Here is an 18,345-nt window from a genome sequence, read left to right as displayed (position 1 = left end):
CTGGCAAAGGAGCATGATGGCGTAATGTACCTCGATCGCAGTGAGCTGCACTACAGGCCTGATTCCCTGGGGAACCATGTAGAGCATCTCCCCCCGGCGAGGAGGTAGCAGAGGCATTTCTCCGTCATTCCCCTGGAAGGCAAAGAAAAGCATAACCTAAGTACTGTTTTATAGAGTTAATAACAGTTTCTTCAGTGTCTTCTTTACCTTGTTCTTCAGTATGAGCTCTGCAGCCACCAGTATCTCTCCGGCATTGCGACCTTTTTTGTTGACCGGGAACCACAGCAGCTTAGGGCTGACAGCCACACTGGGGTTCAGCTTCACCACAGGGGGGCACCTACAGCGACCCATGGGTTCATCTTTACCCTTTATAAATAAAGTGCAACGACACACAAACACTTAGTGACGCCTGATTATATCATACATGAATCTCAGATGCATTTTTTGCATACAACTTAGTATGCTTATGTGATTTGATTTGGCAGATAAAATATACAACATACTACTTGATCCCTGTCACACAGCTCCAGCACCACATCAGGAGGGTTGCGGGCAATAGTTTGTGGGTCTCCGTAGATCTCAATGTCCTCAAAGATGAGAGTCTGGTCCCATGTGGGGTTCAGGGTGGACCTTATGACTTCTGTGGTCTTACTCACATGGAGGAATGACACATGTGCATAGGGATCTGGGGAGGACCAGGAGTTTGTGATGTTTAATTGAATATTGAATTAAAGCAACATTTTACATCCTGAGTAGATTTCATGTATTCGTCCAGGCCAGGATTTGACTTTACCCGAGAAGCTGTCATTGTCCATGGCACAGAGATTCCTCGCCTGGTACACGTACACTCTCAGATGGTAGAGGTAAGACTCTAAAAGGGAGATAACATTTTTCAGCATGTTTAACATTTATGACTACGTTACCACTAATCTAATCACACAGAACATCTGCCACACTGCGGATGTATCCAGATTTCACTTAGTTCTTGATTCAAGGTTATCTGGCATCAGGAGCTTTGAAGAAACAATGAGCGAGTGATCAGAAATTAACTTTATCTGGACCAACTACTTACGGCTAAAGTGGCAGGAAACAGTGGGTGTGTTGGCACCAAATAGTTTTGCTGCATCCGTTTTACTGGCCTTCTCGTCGACATCAACACCCTGTTAACAAATCACAGGGTGAGGCGCTGAAAAGAACACTCAGGGAAACATTTCTGCAAAATCTAAGAAAAATTGGAAGAATGCAGAACTAAACTTCCTGAAAGATTTGCCAACATCGGACAGGAACACGCACATGCAGGAGAATAATCAGAGGATATGACTCAGATGGCATAAAGTAAATATTGTCATGACAACTGCTTGGTGGGGGGGAAATGTGGAACTCATGTTTAGTCATGTTTCTCCCTGGACTCACTAATGCCCCTTCCAGCCTGAAGATGGCAGAGGACCCGATGCAGTCTGAGGGAACCATCTTTCTTCTCCAGCGGCGGCGGCGAAATGTGTCAGAGGAGCGCTCCTTCCTGTGGAACTTCCAGCCAATCAGGGAAGAGTATTCCCAGCCTTCTCCTGGGTCTCGCCTCTATGAAACAGACAAGGACAGAAAAAATGAGCTTAAAAATCTCTCAAATATACCCCGTTTTCTCATCCACATATACCTCTTTCTTACCTCAGAAACAGCCTTTTTATCAGATGTCTTCTTCCGTGGTCTTATGAGTCTCTTCCTGCGATGGATATGATACATCTTCTCAGCTGCGACCCAGGATTTGGGCTTGTCATTGGGAGGAATAGTAACACCGTATTCCCACCCTAGAGCCAAAAGACACACATACACAGATCAAGTTAAATCTAACGTTTTAAAAAGAAAATCACATGTGTCAGTGTTAGTGATGTTACCTCTCTCATCCACAGCCTTGTTGCTGTCAAAGCTCCAGTCATCCTCCCATTTCCATCCAGGTGGACACTCAAACTCTGCTGGGCTTTGAACCTTTTCTCCATTCTAGACAACACAGATCCAATGTCATTCATGTATGTACTGTATAGCTATTGATAAACCCAGACTCTGGTTAGGTTGCTAAATGTTCCACTATGTTCAACAGGTAGTTGCTAGGTTTGTGTGTTCGACTTGTTGCTACAAATGTATAGTTCTGTGCGTTAATCAGATATTGTATATGCTGTTAGGGAAATAATTGTCCTAAACTCCTAGATATGACATGCATGACCAACCCTGACGTCTGTTATCTCCTTTAAGGAGATAGGCTGCTTCAGCCATAATGTTGTTGTTCCCATTCTATGACCGGGCAACCCTAGGTCACAGATGGTTTATTGTTGTGGGTACACTGGGACACTTCCTTCTCGGTGTTTGTGGACTCCAAGGTGTGAAATCTTCGAGGCCATACTGTAGGTGTCAGACGCAAGTAACTCAGTGTTCCCAACTGTTTAGGCTATCTTCTCAAATATGTTGATTACTCTCTGCGAAACCAGTTAAATGGGCTAACGAGAGAGAGGCGCTCCAGAATTGACGTGGCAACTCTCCCGTGCAGTCAGACCGTGGCTGCTGTCACTTGTGATGTGAATCCTCCGGCCGAACCTCCTAAATAAACCATCAGTGTTTGACATCAAAGCTCCTGCTCTTCCCGTGTCTCCTTCATGAGTCGGTGACTCCCACTGCATTACTACACAGAAGTTTCCCCCACATATGCTATTGCTGTGTCTGGAATGAAAAGTGAATCAAAACAGTAACATTGCTGGCTGTTTTGCTAAATAACGCAAAACGCTGTAATTAACTGAGCCGGTTGATGTTACAGTCATTTAACCCTCCTATTGTCTTCTTTTTCCCCCCCTTACTTTGGTGTTCACGGTCAAATTTGACCAGTCCTGTTTTAACTGCTATTACATTAACACAAAAAACATTCATCATCTCCAAATCTCATTTAACACCCTTTCAAACTGTACATAGTGTATCAGACTACTGGTATAAATGAAAAACTGCAGTAAATATACAAAGAATAGACACTGAACATGTATTGCGTGTGCCAGGTGTGATCCATGTGGGGGGATGGGCATATCATGGGAAATGTATCAAATTGTTCTCTGTGTGTGGTGTGTGTGTGTGTGTGTGTGTGTGTGTGTGTGTGTGTGTGTGTGTGTGTGTGTGTGTGTGTGTGTGTGTTGTGTGTGTGTGTGTGTGTGTGTGTGTGTGTGTGTGTGTGTGTGTGTGTGTGTGTGTGTGTGTGTGTGTGCGTGCGTGCGTGCGTGCGTGCGTGCGTGCGTGCGTGTGTGTGTGTGTGCCAGGTGTGATTCCCATGGGGGATGGGTACGTACTTACAGGGGGACAGGGGACATCATAGAGCACATGTGTCAAACTCAAGGCCCGGGGGCCAAATCAGGCCCTTGGTGGATTTAATTTCGGCCCGCAGGATAATTTTTAATTACTATTAGATCTGGCCCGCCGGTATATTGCACGCACACCTTCACTCAATCCTGAGGATCTCCTCCGCTCAGAGCCTGAACCCAAACATTGATGAACTTGCACCCAAGATGAGATGCCAAGATAGAGACGATAGAGACATAAGAAATGAATGCAACTGATTATTTAATGTTGTTTTTATAGGCAATAATTTAAGCTTTGTTAGTTCCAGGTTTAATATGTGCAATAAGTTAATTAAAAAAAATATGCAATAAACATTGAACCAGTCCGGCTAGTACCCATTTCTTTATTTTGGCCCACTGTGTATTTGAGTTTGACACCCCAGAGCCCTGTACTACGAAGCAGGATTTTCGCTTAGCCGGCTAACTTCAGGGAAAACTCTGGGTTTCCGGTCCTACGATGCTGGTTCTCTTTTTAGCAGGCTAGATCTCCATGGTAACTTATGCTGAGCGGCTAACCTGCCCCGGAGCAGGTTAGGTTGCAGGCTAAGAGATCAACTCAGTGAAAGCACTGCCTGCTGACCAATCAGAGCTCAGTGTGCGGAGTTTAAAGCAAACAAGTCATATTACAGGAGAAAGGAAATACAGAAAAGCTGCCGTTGCAGGAAAGACGGCCGGCAAAAATCACCGAAATATCTGCCACAACATAAGTAACCGGATCAGAGTAACATTAAGTAGGCCTACAGTCCGCGGCATATCACATCATAATGTATCATATATTTCCTTATCTCAGTCAGCTGAGCCGTATTTGGCCGTGCAACACTCACAGTGTCACATACTGTATGCAGAAGTATTATTTTAAGCAACACATTAAGTTGACGAAACACTCGAGTCAAATGTAATTAAAGTCAGATCCACTCGTGTCTTAGACGGGGCAGTGATATCATAAACCTGTTAATACGCATTCAAACACTTTTTCTTTTACCAGCTGTATTCACCTTGTGGCTTTTATCCTGGATAAAGTGTTTAGTCATGGATGTTTAAAGTTTAACTTCTTCATATGTCTAATATTATTGTTGACTTTTCATTCAGGAAGTATGACGCGCTGCGCTGTCAGTACGCTTCTCCATGTTTGTGATTGTTCGAATGCTCCAAATGCCACCCCTTTCATGTGAACGCGCACCTAACTAGATAGGACACGGCTGGCTTGAGCGATCCACTTGATAACCCGCGTCGTAGTACAGTTTAGCGAGAGCGCATATGTTTTGGATTAGGCCAACCGGCTAACTCAAACATATCCAGGTTAGGTTGAACCAGCTTCGTAGTACAGGCCTCTGATCTAGTGTATGTGTGTGTGTGTGTCCTAGCATTACTATACTTGTGGGGACCTAAATCTGTTTACGCCTCCCTTATGGGGACAAATTGGAGTTCCCCATGAGGGGAATCATTAATTTTAGGGTGAAGACTTGGTTAGGTTTAGGATTAGGGTTAGGGTAAGGTTAAGGGTAAGGGTTAGGGTTAGGCATGTGTTGGTTATGGTTAAGTTTAGGATAAGTCTCCAGGAAATGCATGTAAGTCAATGTAATGTCCCCTGAAGTGATGTATACATGGTATGTGTGTGTGTGTGTGTGTGTATGTGTGTGTGTGTGTGTGTGTGTGTGTGTGCGTGTGTGTGTGTGTGTGTGTGTGTGTATGTGTGTGTGTGTGTGTGTGTGTGTGTGTGTGTGTGTGTGTGTGTGTGTGTGTGTGTGTGTGTGTGTGTGTGTGTGTGTGTGTGTGTGTGTGTGTGTGTGTGTGTGTGAGCAATAGGTTGTACCACGTCTGTGTAGGGCTCTGCAGCGGGCTTCCAATCTCCACCAGGGAAACGTGTTTCGTTCTGAAAAACCTCATCTGTGAACTCTGTGTGTCCAGCGTCTGCTTCTGTCAACAGGCTGTAGAAAACCCCACAAAGGTTAATGAGAGGCTTTGTGACTCAGGCAGTAGCTATGTATGACTGTGACCATCTGAGTGGAGCAGCTCAGGAAGTTAGGCATCAGAGAGCTCAAATTGTTTACATGAGCCTTGATGGGAGAATGTAAGCAAAGAACTAGGCACTAAGAGAGATACCTCCTTAAACAAAAACAAACCCTGGCAGATTCCCAATTACCTTTTTATTTCCTGTGATTGTGTGATTATGGCTGGTACAAGCACTGATTAATGATCACTGACAATGAATAGATAATAGAGCAGAAATATGAACAGGATTATGTAGTGTGTTCAGCTACAGTGATAACAGGATGTTTGTTTTTGAGACTTTACAAGTAATTAATCACAAAGGAATGTGTGTGTGTGTGTGTGTGATATGGTGTGTTTCATTGACTTACCATCGCTCAGGGTCAACAAACCAGTCCTCCTCCCATTCCCATCCACGGGGGGGCAGAAAGCGTTCTCGTTTGAGTTTCACCTTTCCAGTCACATCTGAGAACTTATGGCGACCAACCAGACCGGTAGTTCCCCACTTCCCTAAAACATGGGCTTGGTTCTCATACTGCGGAAAAAAGTCAGAGATAACACAACTGATATCAGATTAAACGTATATGTATATAAAAAAGCTTATTTATAGTGTAGCTACTTTACCATTTCAGCATAGACGCTGAAGTTTCCCTCTGAGAAGCTGTTGAACTTCTTCTCATGAGCAGAGAGGCCGAGCCACATGTTAACCCGTAGCTGAACAGGGACCTTCTCCCCTTTGTTTTTGTCCATGGGGTACTGACAAAGAAACAAATACAAAAGGTGTGCACTCTTTCTGAACATTACCAGTAAAATATCAATTTAGAAATAAATACATTATTCTGTACCTGCATGAAAATGGTCTGAGTCCGTCCACAGTGCTTGCCACGCGCCTGTTCACTAAAGTCAGAGTACAGGATCTGGTTTGCTGGGACTCGAGCAAAAGCCACTCGCTTCTCTCCTCTTAACATCCAGATGATCACATCAGGCATGCTGTTCTGAGGCTGATTAAGACACACAACATTTAAGTTACATGATAACGTCTCAATTACTTTTTAAATAACTTCATATTTATGCTTTTCCTGACCTCCTCTGCCAGCTGCTTGATTTTTTCCAACCAGTCCTCGATGTCACCAACAGTGTCCTTGACATTCGTGGCCTCCCCTCTCATGCGATTGGCCATCTCTCTGATGGCGTCCACAGCAGCGTCTCGCAGCTTTTTCAACTGGAGATCCAGTACAGTCACATTGGGCTGGCCCTCCAGCACTGGGAGCTGGAAACTGTCAAAAATTGGTGAATAAGATTAATGTTTAAAGAAAATAACAAGGTAAAACAGTTAAGCCTTTCCCAATAATAACACAATTGATGTATCATAAAGGAAACGGACATGGCATCAATATTTTTGACGTTACTGACCTTTTTGTCTGCAGTTTATGCGGTTCAAGATAAAGAGTGTTGTTGTTCTTACTTATATATAATGTACTGTATAGCTAATATGATGTTACTTTGCACTTTCTGTTAACAAAGGTTGTAACCTCTGAATAACTGGATTGGCAATATATTGCCCTTATTATTGTTAAGGGTGAATGGCCATATACCCCCTGCCCAAATGTTTGATAATTATAATAGCTCAGAGCCTAATTAATGTGTTGTTTTATGTTTTATATTTTACATTTTTCTACATACATATTTCATGCATTATGATGCTATTGTAAAATTACACCAGTAGCCTGAAATGGTCCTAAAATGACAATAATGTTCTTTATTGAAATTGTTTCTGGGAAAAAGTATCATCCAAAAAGTTAATAATAGTTATATGGACAGGTCTTAAAACAATATACCTCATAACTCCACCAAAACATCTACCTGCAAATGTATTTGACATGAAAACAATGACCACACTAGTTTCCCTTATGATAAGCTGCAATAAAGCATAACTTGATACAACACACAGGTCCAGGGTCTGTCTGGTCCTGTCTTACCTGTTCAGATCCTCAATCATATGGTTGATGAGTTTGAGACAAATCTCTGCCAGACGTGTTTCAGACTCTTTGGCTAAGATGGCTGTTTTTAAAGAGGTAAGGTGGGACTCCTAAAATAAATCACAGATAAAAGGATATTACTGAGAAGTACTGCCTGTGTAGACATGAACAATATTTGCCACCGTGACTTATTCGTACCAGTCTCTCAGCGATGAAGAGGAGTAAATTGGCAGAGTCCAGACGGTGACTGACGTCCTCCCAGAATGAAGTGAGAATCACAACAGGCTTAGTGTCAGCCCAGGGCAGGTAATAGTAGTGATTACCTGTGGAATACCAAATAAATACACCCAGTCATTTTAAACACAAGAGCCACGTTCACACCGGAGTACTTTTCCCCGTACTTTCCCCCTTTAGTTCCGTTAGTACCCCTTATGTTGCGTTCACACCAAAAAGAGTACTTAGTACCGGGAACTTTTACCCCCATTTTTAGTGCCTGCTAAGCCGCGTTCACACCGCGTACTTTGCAGTACTTAGTGCCGGTGTTATGAAAATAACACATTGTCTGACATTATCATATATGTTATATCATTACTGTCATATAATTGCTTACTAATCGTGGTTATCAAGTATCAGACACTTAAACAATAGCGAAGGTTTTAAGAAATAGGAATATACAGACAAATGACATATTATCCTGTCATTGTCCGTTCTGTAGGAAGGAGGAACATAACAGAGTGGGACTACACTTAAATACGGAAGTTTGTTCCAATACGAAGATTGTGACAGATCTGAAAAGTGTCCTTAAAACGAGCCTCCTCGCAATTGTATGCACATTATTTATTCAGCCGTTTGCTGTTTAATCTGATGGGAAATATATCATTCAAAAGAGAGAGAAAAGCTTATTAAACTAGACGAACGCTCAATACAGGCGATGACGTCACCTTTGCGCGTCCTCGCGAACAGGGCTTCAATCTACGGCAAGGCTTCAACCTACGGCACAACACCGGCACTAGGTACCATAGATATATATAAACACTAGATGGCTCAAGGGGGAGTCGCCAGCGTAGCTCACCGGCGGCCATCTTGCCACAGTCAACAACTACTGCAACAGCTGTTTTAAGGTGAGTAATCTGCACAAAAATACTCTTAACTCGCTGAAATCTTGACTGATTTACAAACGGTTTGGTTTATTATAAACGTTATTAGCATGGCTATGATACAGAAGACAACAAGACATGTCGAAAAAAAAAGATCATGATTATAATGATAAGTATGCAGTATCATAACTACATCTTTGATGTTTATAACATAATGACATAATGTTATGAATGAGCGAGCTGCCTGTGGCAAGATGGCCGCCATGTGGCAACGTCGGTCTCCATTGGCCAGCAGCACGGGTGAGTCATCTAGTGTTTATATATATATCTATGCTAAGTACTGCAAAGTACTGCAAAGTATGCGGTGTGAACGCGGCTAAGTACTGGAGTGGACCACTAACTAACATGTGGAGTCCATGTCTCATTGGCTCCATAATCCCGGTTTAAACACATTTACAGCATGATAAACAGTTTAACCCTCAGAGCTCCAAGCCCTTTTGAACTTCAGAAATGTACATTATTCACTGTTACAGCAAAGTTCTAATAATAATATATATTTATTTATTTTATTTAACTTTCAATAAGTAGGCTAATGACATTAACCAGGGTTGAAATATTGTGTAATGTAATGCATGTTCATTCTTCTGAACAAAAACACCATCAATTGTGAAATTGAGTCATTTATCTTGTATTATTCTTGCAGACTTCTTCTTTTCATACCATCAAACACAGCGTAGCTGTACTGGGTGGTCGATGACAGGGGCTTGCAGGTGGAGTCCAGCTTGTTACCATAGTTACCAATGCTGACCTCAAACTGGATAGGCTCGCCCGGCACTTGAAGCATGCATGCACTGTGAAACACAGCGCACAGGGAGAACTTCCTCCTCCGCTGGTATTTCTGCACACAAACGAAAAGGATGTGGCAGTGTAAGAGGTTAGGGCGGGATTATTTCTGTCTCTTTTCTCAATCATGCTAAAAGAACTATAACAAATGTGTCTTAAATTGCATTTTCTTTTGGATAATTGATATGTCAGGAATTCTACCATTAACCAACTGCTGAATTTTTCATTCAAAAATCATGTAAAATAGAAGAAGCATTAAAATATCGTCACAAATTTAAATCAGCAATTACAAAAAGGTGTCCCACATTAAACACAGTTATAATATATATGTATTAGCATAATGTTCAGTAATATAAGTTATAAGTTAGCATGAAGGTATTAAGAAAAACATTTGTTTTGTGTCATTCAAACAGTACTGTATTGATGGTTCCTACCAATACCAACTTAAAAAGGAAAAAAATTGATTGACACTTAAAGGATTATCATGGAAATACATCTAAGTAATGTTGAGGTCTCCATATTAAATTGAATAATTAAAACGAAAGTTAATATAATCAATTATAAAACGGATAAGTCAAATCAATCAATCTGATTGGTTCTTAGCCGTGATATAATGAGTGTATATCACGGGTAGAATTGTAGTTCACAAGTCAGTATCCCCCCCACTTCTGAGAAAAAGCTACAACCGTTAAAACTGTTACATTACGTCCGTTACGAAACTAACTAACAAAGCTTAAGATGGAAACATTTAAAGGTGGGGTAGGTCATTTTGGAGAAACCAGCTCGAGTGCGCTAGAATTTGAAAATACACAGCCGGAAGAAATCTGCTACTTCCTTACAGAGCCCCTCCTCCAACACATACGAACATGACCAATGAGGGCACAAGATAAGTTTGTGCACAGATGGAAGGCTGAGAGGCAGGTAGGCCATCCAGTTATTTTAGCCGGGCCGGCTAAAATGATTGGTTGTGCTTTTTACAGTACTACGGCTTCCACAGATGACATTTTTTTATGGATTTCTTGTCAAAGCACTTAACCCTTCTCTTGTGTTAGGCGTTAGGTCTTACCCCCCTTCCCATGCTATTTTCGGTCAAAATTGACCGGTGTGTTTTGCACAGTGATACCTCTGGAACCCCTTATCCAATTGTGATGGTTGACATCTTATTTGAACAGTCAAAGCAAGTAGAATCAAGAGATGATAGACAGAATGACACCAGGGGTGAATTTCATATTATATTTGGCAGTAAGTTCAAAGATAGTGCTTATTTTACATTACTGTATATTATAAAAATGCTTGCCATGTAGGCTGTGTTTACTGTTTTACATTTATGGAAATTATTTATTTAGTGTTGTAGCTGAGATTCTTCCCGTTCCAATGATGTATGGGATGTATTGATTTGATACAAGCAAGCCAGTGTTTCATGTCATGGTCCGGACCCACCGGTGGGCCCATCAAGTTCAGCATTCACTGTGATGAATATAAAATAAGACACTGATACTGTTTTCTTCAATGAACATGCAATATACCATAACATAACCTGTGTGTGTGTGTGTGTGTGTGTGTGTGTGTGTGTGTGTGTGTGTGTGTGTGTGTGTGTGTGTGTGTGTGTGTGTGTGTGTGTGTGTGTGTGTGTGTGTGTGTGTGTGTGTGTGTGTGTGTGTGTGTGTGTGTGTGTGTGTGTGTGTGTGTGTGTGTGCGTGCGTGCGCGCGCGCGTACGTGCGTGCGTGCGTGCGTGTGTGTGTGCTCACGTGTGTTCACGCACATGGTTGGCAATGCAAAATTGTGGAATGTCACCTCAGGCTCCTCTCCCTCAGTGGCTTCTATCTCAGGGGCCTCTCCCTCAGGGGCCTCTCCCTCAGGGGCCTCTCCCTCCTCTCCCTCATGGGCCTCTATCTCAGGGGCCTCTTCCTGGGGCCTGTACTACGAAGCTGGTTCAACCTAACCTGGATATGTTTGAGTTAGCCGGTTGGCCTAATCCAAAACATACGCGCTCTCGCTAAACGGTACTACGACGTGGGTTATCAAGTGGATCGCTCAAACCAGCCGTGTCCTATCTAGTTAGGTGCGCGTTCACATGAAAGGGGTGGTATTTGGAGCATTCGACCAATCACAAACATGGAGAAGCATACTGACAGCGCAGCGTCATACTTCCTGAATGAAAAGTCAACAATAATATTAGACATATGAAGAAGTTAAACTTTAAACATCCATGACTAAACACTTTATCCAGGATAAAAGCCACATAGCTGCACCTGCAAGGTGAATATAGCTGGTAAAAGAAAAAGTGTTTGAATGCATACATTAACAGGTTTATGATATCACTGCCCCGTCTAAAACACGAGTGGATCTGACGTTAATTACATTTGTCTCGAGTGTTTCGTCAACTTAATGTGTTGCTCAAAATAATACTTTTGCATACAGTATGTGACACTGTGAGTGTTGCACGGCCAAATACGGCTCAGCTGACTGAGATAAGAAAATATATGATACATTATGAAGTGATATGCCGCGGACTGTAGGCTACTTAATGTTACTCTGATCCGGTTACTTATGTTGTGGCAGATATTTAAGTAAGCTTTCTTAACGCTAATGTTATAATAGTCAGATTGCTCTGAAGATGGGAGGTGATATTCTATTAATGTTCACGTTCACACAGTCAGTGATTTTTGCCGTCCGTCTTTCCTGCATCGGCAGCTTTTCTGTATTTCCTTTCTCCTGTAATATGACTTGATCGCTTTAAACTCCGCACACTGAGCTCTGATTGGTCAGCAGGCAGTGCTTTCACTGAGTTGAGCTCTTAGCCTGCAACCTAACCTGGTCCCGACCAGGTTAGCCGCTAAGCATAAGTTACCATGGAGATCCAGCCTGCTAAAAAGAGAACCAGCTTCGTAGGACCGGAAAGCCGGAGTTTTCCCTGAATTTAGCCGGCTAAGCGAAAATCCTGCTTCGTAGTATACCCCCCTGGTCTGTTGTAGGCTCATAGTCTGGATCGCTGTTGTCTTCAATTTCTGAGATATCTTCCTCTTATCTCCTCTTCATCTGGTTCAAAAATGTGTCCAGAGGCCCTCGTACAGAAAATAGCCTAATCGGTCGCCTGCTCATTGTGTCAATGAGTCAAATGTGAGCAAGGCACAAATATAACTGCTTGAGAGCCAGTAAGGGAGGCGCATTTAGCGCGAGGTTTGTGTTTCTCTAGGGGCACAGAGCTCGCACCTGTGAGAAGGTATGATACATTGTATCATACAGCGCGAGAAATTGAGAGGTTCTCGTAGTGTGTGTGTGTGTGTATATGTGTGTGTGGCCTAGCATTACTATACTTGTGGCGACCTAAATCTGTTTACATAGTCACGTGTGGGGACTCGCCTCCCTTATGGGGACAAAATGGAGGTCCCCATGAGGGGAATCATTCATTTTAGGGTGAAGACTTGGTTAGTTTTAGGATTAGGGTTAGGGTAAGGTTAAGGGTAAGGGTTAGGGTTAGGCATGTGTTGGTTATGGTTAAGGTTAGGATAAGTCTCCAGGAAATGCATGTAAGTCAATGTAATGTCCCCTGAAGTGATGTATACATGGTATATGTGTGTGTGTGTGTGTGTGTGTGTGTGTGTGTGTGTGTGTGTGTGTGTGTGTGTGTGTGTGATGTGTGTGTGTGTGTGTGTGTGTGTGTGTGTGTGTGTGTGTGTGTGTGTGTGTGTGTGTGTGTGTGTGTGTGTGTGTGGTGTGTGTGTGTGTGTGTGTGTGGGTGGGTGGGTGTGTGTGTGTGTGTATAGATGTTTTCCATCTGCAGGATGAACATAATACACTCATACCCATTCATTTTCTATGTCTGTAAATGTGTGGCGGGGGTGTTTGTGAAAATAACGGGGACAGAGCTGGCTGCTGTCAGACGATCAGCTATGCGGAGTCATCACAAACGGACGTCGCTTCACGTGACGCTCCGGAGGAAAGGACGTCCCATTGCTCTTAAAACTAATTTCCCTGCTTCTGCTGGTTTCCTTGCGTCTCTCCATGCTTCCCTGGTGGGAGGGACTAGTCGCAGGGAAACAACGCAAGTGAGGGACGCAAGGAATCAATTTTAACTAATTTCCGTGGGTGCGTTTCACTTCGGTTAAATGGATTCCTGCGCTGCATCGTCCAATCAGTGAGCGATACACAGTAAGGGGGCGGGCGAGTGTCTGAGGATTTCACCGGAGGATGGTCTAGTAGTTCCTCGATTATCACTCCTCCGTTATCGCTCCTCCATCCTCGGTCCTCCGGCACAAATAAGGCCACTGGGACGGTACTCAAGATGGCGCAGACAAATCAACTTCCGGTGATACCGAGACCGAGGAGCGAGGAAATGAAAAATAGTGAAAGTGAAACGCACCCCCTGCTTCTCGTGGTTTCCTTGCGTCTTCCCTGGTGGGAGGGACTAAACGCAGGGAAACGACGCAAGGATTTAATTTAACCGAAGTGAGATGCAGCCTATGTCTGGACATGTCCAGTCCTGCACACCAGAGGCCATGACCTTTTCCCACATATATGGGTATGAAGGAGGTGTCTTTGTTTTTTTTGTCCCTGTGTACAGCATAAAAGCACTGGTTGAGAGGGAGAAAGCTCCAGAGCTGGGTTTCTCCTTGGTAAGTTCTCTCAAATTGGTTTTGTTTTGACTGTGCTTTACTAAAACCAACTGAAGTGGGCAGTTGAAGTTAGACTTTAAATGTTACAACTGAAGTGGCCAGTTGAAGTTTAATGTCACAACTGAAGTGCAGTTGAAGTTACAATTTAAATGTCACAACTGAAGTGGGACAGTTGAAGTTAGAATTTAAATGTTATAACTGAAGTGGGACAGTTGAAGTTAGAATTAGGGCCGGGACTTTAACGCGTTAATTAAGATTAATTAATTACACAAAAATTAACGCGTTAAAAAAATTAACGCATTTTAATCGCACTTATTTTTGCACCGCGGAACGTTTCTCACTGGATGAGTTTCAGGCGTACCGATTATACTGGAGCACCAACTAACGTTCATGACTTCAGACAACAACAAACCACAGTGAACAACAGTGGGAAATGTTGTTTAAAAAACGGACGGGTGGAAGCGTCGATAAGAGCACGGTTGTGTGCAAATTATGCAAAAAGGAATTCGCATATCACCGCAGCACATCAAGCCTCAAGTATCACCTCAATGCAAAACATATAGCAGCTAGCGTGGAAGCTAGCGTGGACGTTAGCCTCTTTTATCTATTTCACACCAAAAAGAGCCGGTACTAAAATTAGTTCATGAGAACCTTTTTACCCCCACGAAAGTCCCTGCTAGAGAGCAGAGAGCTGCTAGAGAGCAGGGACTTTCGTACGGCTCTCTTGTGAGAAAAGAGCTATATTTCTGATTGGCTGGGCGGATTGCAAACCACGCCCCGTAAAACTCGCAAAAAGTTTTGTGAAGCCGCCATTTTATTATCCTCGCATTAGCATTATTAGCATTAGCCCAGCGCAGAAACGCAGAGAGACTAACTTATGGCAACACAAAATAAAACATGGAAGCGGTGGAGATGAGGAGGTGTCGGCGTTCTGGCGATTTACTCGGAAGGCTGCTGGGACTCCCAGCAGCTTCTACTGAAGCCAGTCCCCAACTCCGGGGACTTCCGGCCGGGGACTTTGGGCGGCAGTATACGCCGTGAAGTGGTTTGCGGCCTGCTAGTAAACCCAAAGCAGAAGAAGAAGAAGTGACGTCAGCGGCTTCATTTGCCTAATCCACCCCCAGATTCAAAGAGTTCTCATGAACTAAATTCTCATGAACTTTTGTGGGAAAAGTACTGCGGTGTGAATGCGCCTAATGGTATACTAAAATCCATGTGAAAAAAAATTGCTTCTCACTGTTCTTAGGTCAAATATGTATATGCGATTAAAAATGCGATTAATTTCGATTAATTAATTACAAAGCCTCTAATTAATTAGATTAATTTTTTTAATCGAGTCCCGGCCCTAGTTAGAATGTAAATGTTACAACTGAAGTGGGCCAGTTGAAGTTAGAATTTAAATGTCACAACTGAAGCGGGCCAGTTGAAGTTAGAATGTAAATGTTACAACTGAAGTGGGCCAGTTGAAGTTAGAATTTAAATGTCACTACTGAAGTGGGCCAGTTGAAGTTGGATTTAAATGTCACAACTGAAGTCGGCCAGTTGAAGTTATAATTGAATGGCACTTTGCCACTGCAGCACGTAGCACGGTGTAAGCCCGGCCCGCTTTTTTTGCTTTTTCACTAGGGGTAGTTCCGGCTCAGGGCTACTTTTTCACCTTTTTTCTGGCCCTCCAAAATCGAGGGTCTTACTGGGTCAACAACCGGGCTGAATATGCTAAGCTAGTGACGTAAACACTTGACTGCTGAATGGTCAGAGAGAATCGCTGGCAAGGGGGCTACAACTACAACAAGATGAACATATTTGACCGTGATTTAATTGTAATACACGTTTCAAAATGATGCCGAAGTAACAACATACTGATACCGGTTAGTAAAAACCATGAATTAATGCTTTGACAAGTCTGCAGACAGACGGCAGGCGAAAAACCTTTTAAAATGCGTGTTTTCTGAATGGAGATTGGCTAAGCTAACGTTGTATATGCTCCGACCGTCCATACTCACAACAACGGCCTATACAGACATAAATAAACCAGCGACTGTATTCGCCACGACACAGACAGTCTGTGGTTTGTACTTGTTTAACTTTTGTCTAGTTTCTGAACAGATATGAGGAGCTGTGAGCTTGAGTGCTAACAGCTAAAGGCTGATGTTGTTCTTCTGGGGTTCTCATTGAAGATGACGTCACGGCTCCACCTACACTGCGTTTCTATAGATACTACACCAATCCCTAAACTGTAATGGCAATGCGCCATAAAGTGAGCCAGTCCTAACAAGGCCTAACGAGGCCTAGCCATACCGAGCGAGGCCGAGTGAGGCCGTGTAGTGGAAATGCGCCATAAATGTCACAACTGAAGTGGGCCAGTTGAATTTTGAATTTAAATGTCACAACTGAAGAGGGCAGTTTAAGTTAGAATTTAAATGTCACAACTGAAGAGGAGCAGTTGAAGAGATTCTAATGTATTTGATTTCACACCCGGTAATCCATGAGGATTTTCCCCTGAATTCCACAGGAAGAGGTTTTTAATAAAAGAGGGACAGTTGAAGAGAGAGTGACGAAATAAAACAAGAAATGTAAAACTCTGAATTGAGGTTTCATATTAGTAATTTACCACGGCATGAAATATGTTCATGATTGTCACATTGTAACGAGAGAAGGTAAAAACACTGTATAATTGTGGACCATTTTCTTCAAATAAAATCATCCCACCCTTTTGGATTGGGATCATTTAAAGGGGACCTATCATGCAAAATGCACTTTGTTATGTCTTTTATACATAAATATGTGTCCCCGGTGTGTCAGGGAACTCACGCAGCGTCAGAAAATAAAACCCTATCTCTTTTCCTCCTTACCCAAATCTCTAAAAACGGGAGTACAACGGAGCTGATTTGCGTCCGATATGACGTAATATCGGAAATGTGGACCCACGGCACTATTAGAAAGTTGCTATCAGAAACAATGCCCGACTGTTTTGGACGTAATATGATCGGTGTTTACATTAGCATCGCTAACACTCAGAGCTAACCTGTACTGGAGAGCATGTGTGTGAAGAAGCTGGATATAAAAAGGAACTCACTTTGTGGTATAACCGGCAAGAGAGAAAGCCTTTGAGCTCCATACTGTTTCAGAAATAATCCTTGATAATCCATGATATGGCGTTTCATCACGGCAGTATTTAGTTTAGACAGTAGCTTCCGGGTCCAGCTCAGCCCCCTCCTTTTTTTTTTTTTATCAATTTTTTTTTTTTTTAAAGCTTTATATCCAAAATCAGCACTTTTTAAACAGGAAGTGAAATAGAGTGATATGAGGCATGGCTAGAATGGGTGATCTGTTTGGTATTTTAAGCAAAACACTTCATGGAGATGTTTTTTATATATTTTATATATCTGAGACCTATGCTATTGCCTAAAAATAGCATGATAGGTGACCTTTAATAATAATAAATTAATAATAAATCTGCGCTCTCCTCTCCTGCTTAAAAGGTAAGATTGCACAACTGCCACACTCACACTTAGGTAGGGCCACACCTCATTACTGATACCAAAATCCTTCGGGATTGCTTAAACGGATTTAGCGTGTCTGAATTGAAACAGCAGTTAATTGAACCTGGTTCTTCAGGAGTTAATAGAGGTGAGATCTTGCTGACCCCGGTGGATGCGAGCCGGGCCGTAAACTTACATATGCCCCTTTCACACCAACGCGGTTCCAGGGCCGGTTCGGAGCTAGAGCCTGATAAGCACCGTTTTTTCCTGTTCACACCGCAGCGGAGCCGGCTCTAAGCACCGAAAACTGATTGTCAGTCTAGAAGCAAGAACCGCATGCGTCACGCTTACGTCGGAGGGGGGGGAATTAACCTGAGCTAACAGTTTATGGCGAATACGGCATATAACAGTTGTAACAAGCAGTAGCGCTGAGCAAAGTGACTAGAACGCAACCACACACTTGTAAAAAAAAACACACTTTATAAAGTCAGGCAACACTAACCATGCTTCGTGTTATTCTGTTTATTTTTACTTTACTTTGACCATCCGTTCGCTGTTATTGATCATTGTGGAGAGCAGGCAGACGTTTTGTTTTGTATTATAGCAGCTATCGGATGGAATCAATACATGGGCTGCACAGGTTATCATGTCCGACTATCACAAGTAGAATCATAATGAAAAATACGCCGGTAAAATGTGCCTGTAGAAAACGGTTTATGACATATAGGATAGCAACAACAAGTAGTCAAGATAGTTAGTTTAGCTCCGATTGCTATGCTAACATCACCCATTTTATACCAGAGAAACTTTCATAACAGCGTTGTGATGCCAAACAGCATCAATTCATACTGAAACACATTCACTTGGGGAATTGGGGATATGTATCAGCTGCTTGTGTGACAGTCAGACAGTGAATACTTTACAGCGGCCGCTGCCTTGTGAGTTAACGGGAGAATAAACTCCGGTGGAA

At 42.8% G+C, this 18,345-nt stretch overlaps 1 protein-coding gene across 1 annotated transcript in view; it reads right to left on the bottom strand.

Annotated features, from left to right (window-relative positions):
- myofl (myoferlin like) overlaps positions 1-18,345 on the bottom strand; it is a 47,425-nt gene that overhangs the window by 5,728 nt on the left and 23,352 nt on the right. Inside the window, exons 19-34 of the mRNA XM_034203780.1 lie at positions 9,154-9,331; positions 7,535-7,659; positions 7,337-7,446; positions 6,442-6,634; positions 6,203-6,358; positions 5,982-6,113; positions 5,729-5,892; positions 5,182-5,296; positions 1,893-1,995; positions 1,666-1,805; positions 1,414-1,578; positions 1,073-1,160; positions 794-871; positions 504-685; positions 208-366; positions 31-132 (exon numbers count right to left, since the gene is read on the bottom strand). Of these exons, the coding sequence (XP_034059671.1) occupies positions 31-132; positions 208-366; positions 504-685; positions 794-871; positions 1,073-1,160; positions 1,414-1,578; positions 1,666-1,805; positions 1,893-1,995; positions 5,182-5,296; positions 5,729-5,892; positions 5,982-6,113; positions 6,203-6,358; positions 6,442-6,634; positions 7,337-7,446; positions 7,535-7,659; positions 9,154-9,331 (2,190 nt within the window). The remainder of the gene's footprint in view (positions 1-30; positions 133-207; positions 367-503; positions 686-793; positions 872-1,072; positions 1,161-1,413; positions 1,579-1,665; positions 1,806-1,892; positions 1,996-5,181; positions 5,297-5,728; positions 5,893-5,981; positions 6,114-6,202; positions 6,359-6,441; positions 6,635-7,336; positions 7,447-7,534; positions 7,660-9,153; positions 9,332-18,345) is intronic.

This window comes from Gymnodraco acuticeps, unplaced genomic scaffold (genome assembly GCF_902827175.1).
Source record: "Gymnodraco acuticeps unplaced genomic scaffold, fGymAcu1.1, whole genome shotgun sequence".
In the NCBI taxonomy this organism is placed as follows: Eukaryota; Metazoa; Chordata; class Actinopteri; order Perciformes; family Bathydraconidae; genus Gymnodraco; species Gymnodraco acuticeps.
This window is presented reverse-complemented; position numbering and strand designations above follow the sequence as displayed.